Here is a 7,133-nt window from a genome sequence, read left to right as displayed (position 1 = left end):
GCCATTTCATTAAAAATATTGTTTAGTTTATATTTAATTAATTGCCTATCGAGCTAGTCGAGCTGAAGCCATAAGCTGATGGGATTTGAAGTCGATTAATTGTGATATGAGTATACTTTTAATGGAGGTTCTATAAAAGTTAAGTTAAATACCTTAAAAGTTATTTAATATTTATGAGAAACTATCTGTCTTAGGCTTAGCACCATCACATAAGTATAATAACAAATTATCCTTAATTATCAAACACAATTGTGATTCCCACATATGTGACACGTGACAACCATTCAAGTCAAGTGAAAATTCGAGGCACATTTTTGGACCAATTGCAGTTAATATTTCCTTTGTCTATTGGACCAAAATCTGAGATATACAAATCGAGCACAAAATTTCCAATAGGCTTATCTCCCCCTGCTGATCTCTCTATAATGTCCTTGTCCCAACTAAAAGATTTCCGCCTGTCATGGGTATGTTTTTGGCCTGAAATGGGGTTGGTGTTTAGGTGGGTTGTTGCTTGTTTGGTGCTGTGTCGATACATCAAAATGCCAAGTGACAAAGTGATTTGCCAGTTCCCCGGGCTCACTGACAAAGCGCAAAAAGGCGTGAAATTGCCTTTGTGTGATTAAGTCAAAAAAGGGAAAGGAAGGAGCAGGATCCGGGCTTCCCCTCCAAGCAAATTAAAAACTAAGATCACTATCTGTCGACTAGAGCTTAGACTGGGTTGCTACGTGCTCCTTATGGCTGCTTCTCCTGGCTTTCTTGGCTTTAATTATCCGCGGCAAGATAGCGAAATGTAAATGCTAATTGCTTCAAGTTTGGCCAGGAACTCCAGGAGACAGCAGACACCTTTTCCGTCGGAGATTGTGCCGGAGTGGTTGATGTTAATGCGCCGACTGTCTTCCACAAACTTTGTGTTTTGTGTAGTGTTTTCTCCGGAAGGAAACAGATTCTAACTGACTTTGCTTTGTAAAGTTTTGTCAGGGATAGGGTTAAATACTTTTATTGTTTTCTTAGCAAAGATATTAAAACTATCTATCTTGATAGTAACATATACTCGTATTTTCATTAAATTTTTAATATCTTAGATAAGATCTTATTTTATAAATACAATCGGATTAGATACGGTTTCTATAAAAGGCTTTTCATATCCTACGTTGGAAAAGGTTTTACTTTATTTTTAGATTTTTCTGTCCAGATTGCTGCATCATGCACTTGCCACCACCATTTCCATTTCGATTCTGAATTTGGAGTGTCCCTGGAGTGCCTCGTAAACTAGAACTCGAGTTCCGGATCCAATCAAGTGCTTTTCGCGCATTAAATAAAAATTCGAATTGGATTTCACGTGAGTTGGCTGGAACCAGGGCGAGATCGTAATTTTGTGAGGGTTGTATGTAGGTCTGATTATGGAGGGCGGAATATCCTGGATATCTGGAGTATTTGGAGGGTTGTTGGTTGCTGCCCTGTTGCTGTTTGTTTAAATACCGTGAATAACATGTGGTTTTTTCAAAGCATTTGTTTAAATACCGTGAATAACATGTGGTTTTTTCAAAGCATATGGCAAGGACTTTGTCACTATTAAGGAGCCTTCTGGCCTCCAGCATTCGCATCGGCAGTGGCATCGGCATTGGCATCATCCTTCAGCTGGCAAATCCTCCAATTAGACTGTCATTCATTTAAACGGATTAAAAATGCGCGAATGAGGGTCGCACTTTTTGGGCTAACAAGGCCCGGGGGCCAGTTCGATGGTGGTGGCTTCTGTGGTTGCCTCCGGTTAGTCTTAGTCGGATTAGAGCTCTTGTTTTGGTTACCAAATCGGCTGATGACGTTGTCGATTTTCGAATCTGTATCCTGGATTCAGGCGGCTGCTCGGTGCGTTGTTCCAATCAGCCCGAGACGCACATTTGCTCGCAATCAAGCCACAAAACAATTTCTGCTGTCATATGCAAAACGCCAACAATGCAGGCATATCCTGGCATCCTGGCAACCTGGCACCTGGCCTGGTGGGTGATTTTCACAGGACTGGTGGGTGGTGCGATGGCAGCAGACTTTATCTAAAATGCTTACGCTTGAGAAGGCTCTCAATCGAATGCCGCATAAATATTTATGTGCCGCCCACCGTGGCAATATTTTCTCCACCGAACAAAACTTGAAAATCGTAAAACCAGAAACAACCGAACTTGCAACAGTTGCCAAGTGTTGGACTCTGTTATGGGATAACCATAATGTCAAGAGCTCTTCAAGTGGGCCAGGAACAGGAATCGGAACTTCCACTTTCAGGTACTTTGACTTTCAGGAGTGTTCAGGGGTTTACAAAGGAGGTTAAGTATTGAGGATTATTTTGCTTTTGGGTTTAAAAAGTAGCTTTCCTATAACTCATATTTTTTCTATATATCCCTTACAATTTTTCAGAGAAAAGAACTTGAAAAACCTTTATTATTTCTAAAAAATATTTATAAGAAACACTTGCAACATTTGGTAGCATCTCCATTGTCCTGTCGAGTGGCGGATGTGCAGCGTATGCTCATCGAAGCTGCACAAATGAAGCGACCACCAAGTCACCACCAGACGACACCGTCATTACCACCAGTTGCCAACCCTTCAGGACTTCGGAACTCCATGAACAACTCATACCCCTCATCCCCGTCGAGTGACCCGCATTTAAAGTTGCTCAATACGTTTTCTGGTGCCATAAATTGTGACCCTGCCTCGGAACCTGTTCCATTGTCTCTGCCTCTGATTTCGAGTCTCCGTCCAACTGACGGGGCGGAATTGAAATCCGCTTGCGAAATCAGATCTAATCAGGCCGGAATGCAGGGCAGGCAGTGTTCCGATTGCAAGGACGGACTGGAATCCAACTGTGCCGGGCACTGTCTCGGTGAATAAATGATGAAAACTACCCTTTAATAAAGTGTGGACTCGCCCTCCGCTTTTAGTGTTTTCCGGAGTAACAAAAACATACTCGTAGACTCTTGCGCGATGGGCAAACATCTGTGCGATTTTGTCATTGGCAACAAGGACACTCCGAAATCAGCGTTCCCTTCGCCCCTCTCGGCATTTAAAAAGTGTTTAGTTTATGGTCCATTGATGGCTTTGTTAACTTGCCGAATACAGTGCACTCCTCACGAATTCCCAACCCCGGACCACGCACACCTTACGTTTTTCGACGTTTACGATCTGTCCGGGGCGGGGTTGGAGTTGGAGGAGTTGGTCCTGCCCCGGAGAGCGCTACACCCTTCGGCCCGTCTGCCTTTAATTATGCTGAAAACCACAAAATGCTGTTAGTGCTGCATTTTTCGATTCCAATTTGGAATAAAGAAGAAAATGCTGACATATGCGTATAAAAATGCGCGACGCCGCGGGATTCTAGTTGGGGGGTTTTCTCTCCAGTTTCAAGTTCTCGGTTCCCCTGGGTGCCTTTCGTTCTTTGACTCTCTGATTGGAACTGGTGCACTGCCAGATAACAGGCATCGCCAGTATAGTGCTACATATCCCATATCCCTCCCAGTTCCTCCACCATTTAACCCGACAGACTGACAAGTGAGTTGTAGATCTAATGTGGCATCAGCATATGCTGCTGCCTTCGGGCACAAAATGCATCCAACCGTCCTTCGATCAGTTGCGGTTATTCTAAAATTCCCAATTGACTTCATTTAAGATAGATCTTAATAGTGGATTTTAGTGAAAGGAGAGATGGCACTTCAGTCATTTGATAAGAAATTTAATGATGTTGGAGAGCATTTATGGAGATAATATTTTATTTAAGAGGATTTAATTTAGTTTCTTTATATATTTAATTTCTTTATACTTCTTAGATATAGTGAATAATATTAGCATTATATTTTTGATTTTTCTACTTACTTCTTAAACCCTATAGACCCATTTTCATAAGCCCATTTTTTCTGCTCTCTGAAGAGTGTTTTCCAATCAATTGAAACCTAGTATCCTTCCCGCCAAATTCAAATTGAAATTTTTTGTGGTTCGAGTGATTGAATTTTCATAACATTAGTTCTCTGGCTGCCAATCCGGCTGCATTATCATATGTAATGATGTCGTTACGCTGATTTCGTTTGCCGCCTCGAGAAGTTCAAACACCTCGAACAAATATTTTACTTTGCTCCTCCGCTTTTGATTTTCAGAATCGAATCTTGAATTAATCATCCGGAATAAATTTGTTCTACATTTACTCACAAAGTCTACCTTAAACGTGAAATAATTGAAATAGAAAAAAGTTCAAGAAGGAATATCAAAATGATAGCCATTTTTTGGCACTTTGTCTCGTTGCTAATTGAATTAAAATTGCAATTTCATTTTCGGGGCATCAGGCATATAAATAATATTCCATTTAATTCGAATACGAAACCAAAATTGAATGCGAAAAACTGCGAAAATTTATGACATCCAGCCAAGATTTACGGAGAGAGTTCAATAACTTTTGCAGGGTGGATTAGAGCATTTATATTCCATTGTCATGGAAATTTATGAGCTTAGTTCCCATTGTTGTCATTGTGACTCGGTCCGCTTTTCCAGCTTTGTGCAGATTTTTGCAACATTAGTGCGGCATTATGGGCTACCTCCATTAGGCAGGATTCATCCATATGTGCATCGCAAATACTTCCATGCAGAAAGTCCTTCGAAGCGTTCTCAGTTGTCGAAATGTTTATTCCGCAAATGGACTTTGCCAATTACTCTAAATGAGTTTTAAAACTGGGTCACACTTTTCAATTGGGTGTTAAGTGGTCTGGTTGGTGGTTTTCCCATTACATATGTGCGAATTTTAATAGGCTATGGTCCTCCGAGGAGGGTGGGTTTCGGATGTTCAAGGATTCGTATCAAACTCTTATTTAGTTAGAAAAATAGAGAGTCTTATTCAGTGCTTAGGATGTCGTCATTCTCAAGATCTCTTTGCAAATATTTTCCATTTATTATTCATTTATTAAATCACACTTATCTCTAAATAATCCAACTCTATCATCACTTATCCTCCCTGGTATTGGTAACTTTTAGAAAGTGTGCCTTTGTGGCCCTTCGATTCGTTTTGCCATTGGCACTTCGCATGAGATCCTCCACAATCAGAGCCCCTCCATTCAGTTGCTTGTACTTGGCTTCGATGTGTCTCTCCACGAAGTCCACCACATCCTGGGCCTGCAGGGTGCTACCTTCCTTAAGGAGCACCGAGGCAGCGGCTTCGTCTCCATTTTCCGCCCTGAATATGCCAAAAACACAGGCCTCGACCACATCCGGAATCTCGGCAATGACCTTTTCGATGTCACTGGGATAGTACATGTGGTTTTGGTACTTCAGCATGTCCTTGATGCGGTCGACAATGAATATATAGCCGTCCTCGTCCAGATAGCCCAGATCTCCAGTGTGTAACCACTGGTCGGCATCCTTTACCGAGGCGGATTCCTCAGGATTGCCGTAATATCCCGACCAGTGCTGGCCATTGTACACACAGAGTTCCCCCACCTCGTTGGGACCACGAAGACTACCATCCTTGGCGAGCACTTTTACCTGGACTCCCGACAAAGGACGACCCACAGAGTTCGGCTTTCCGTCATAGTTGAAGTTAATGCCAATGCTGGCATTCAGCTCTGTGATCCCGTATCCAAAATGCAGGATATTGCGGCCGATTCGATGGCGGATGCGTTGCTGCACATCCAGGGAGCAGTTGGCACCACCGTAGAAGAAGTACTTCAGACTGGACAGGTCGGCGGACTCGAACTCCTTGCTGTTGCCCAGCTTGGCGGCATGTGGCGAGCTGGCAAACAACAAAGCCACCTTGTACTTCTCAATCAGGTGGCACACAAAACCCGGATCGAACTCGTTATCTGCCACGATACTTGTGGTGCTGAAGGCTCCAGCCATAAGAATCATAATAAGGCCAGAAATCCAGTCCAAAGTACTGTAGGTATACTGAACAGTAGAGCTGGCAATTTTTCTATTTTTAAGAAACAATATTAATAAACAAATTATGAATTAAAAGAAAATATAGGGGCTTACACATCGGTGGGAATGATCAGATGAGAGTTGCTGATGGTAACTGCCTTGGGAGTTCCTGTGGTCCCCGATGAGCACAAAATGGCCAAGGTCTGATCATTTCCCAGCTCCAGGCGAGTAGGCTGGAAATTATCCTCTATGGGGGTCTCCAGAATGGTCTGAATCGGAATAGATCCTGGTTTGTGGTTCCGCAGGGTGATGATTTTTAAATCTAGACCGGCAGTAGCCGTCTTAACTTTTTCATACTCATCGCCATCGCAGAAGACAATCTTTGGGCGGGTCAGGCCGTATAGCTTGTCAATGGTTGCCAGTTCATAGGACTTGTGCAGACAGTGGACCGGAGTGCCGTTGAAGAAGCACCCATAGGCCACGGCCGCCATGTGGGTTGTGTGCCTGGCCATAAGGCCCACAATGTCCTGTTGTCCTATATTTTCTCTTCGCAAGTAGCTGGTTACCCGCATGGCATTTTGTTGCAGTTCTCTGCGAGTCAAAACTGTTTCTTCAGTGGCCGAGATCTTCGGGAATGAATACATAGTTTTTTGAATAAAAAATCATCTTATTTTATGTGTTTTTTTCTCACCTGAGCAATGAGTTCTGGATTACGTTCCATTTCCTTGAAGATTAGCTCCCCGATGGATAAGTCTTTCCCAAATCTGTTCTGTATGGGAGCCCCACTCCAGATCTTAAGTTTGGCATTGTAGTTGCTTTTCAATGGAACCGGCTTTTGAAGGCTGGAAGGATCCTGCTTCTGGGCATCCGCTGGCTTCTTGGTTGTTAGCTGTTGAACCATCTTGATAGAAATAATGCTATCGTTGGCTATTGAACTTCTTTTATAGGTCAGTCTTTTATGGTATCCTTCAGGCATTATCGCATTTTCAACTCGAAATGTCGAAATGTTATCATCGATTTTGCAATTGGTATTTTGATTATTGATTGATTATTATTGCTGGGGTTAAAAAGTGCTCAAAATAAATACAAAAAAGTCAATAAGTTAAAAAGAATAATTGCGCAAGACATTAGGCGATTTGATGGCGCAATCCCGAAAGGTGTTAGCTTATCGATGAAAAGTGTTTTGTCTTACAGACAACAATGTTGCAAGTCCATGAGCAATCTTATATGTGCCCCTAATCTCCGTAAAT

At 42.5% G+C, this 7,133-nt stretch overlaps 1 protein-coding gene across 1 annotated transcript; it reads right to left on the bottom strand.

Moving 5' to 3' along the window:
* Positions 1-4,896: 4,896 nt before the first annotated feature.
* LOC6506633 (probable 4-coumarate--CoA ligase 3) lies at positions 4,897-6,796 on the bottom strand. Its single transcript, XM_001957464.4, has 3 exons — positions 6,575-6,796; positions 5,998-6,509; positions 4,897-5,935 (listed from the first exon to the last, which is right to left on the bottom strand). Exons 1-3 carry the CDS (start codon positions 6,782-6,784, stop codon positions 4,969-4,971), a joined length of 1,689 nt encoding a protein of 562 aa, XP_001957500.1. The 5' UTR covers positions 6,785-6,796; the 3' UTR covers positions 4,897-4,968.
* Between the last annotated feature and the right edge of the window lie 337 nt (positions 6,797-7,133).

This window comes from Drosophila ananassae, chromosome 2R (genome assembly GCF_017639315.1).
Source record: "Drosophila ananassae strain 14024-0371.13 chromosome 2R, ASM1763931v2, whole genome shotgun sequence".
NCBI classification, from domain to species: Eukaryota; Metazoa; Arthropoda; class Insecta; order Diptera; family Drosophilidae; genus Drosophila; species Drosophila ananassae.
This window is presented reverse-complemented; position numbering and strand designations above follow the sequence as displayed.

Coding starts and splice junctions, on each gene's coding strand:
- LOC6506633 (XM_001957464.4), bottom strand. CDS start 6,784: ATGGTTCAACAGCTAACAACCAAGAAGCCAGCGGATGCCCAGAAGCAG. Junction 6,510..6,574: donor ATCCAGAACTCATTGCTCAG/GTGAGAAAAAAA, acceptor TCATTCCCGAAG/ATCTCGGCCACTGAAGAAAC. Junction 5,936..5,997: donor CTGATCATTCCCACCGATGT/GTAAGCCCCTAT, acceptor TCTTAAAAATAG/AAAAATTGCCAGCTCTACTG.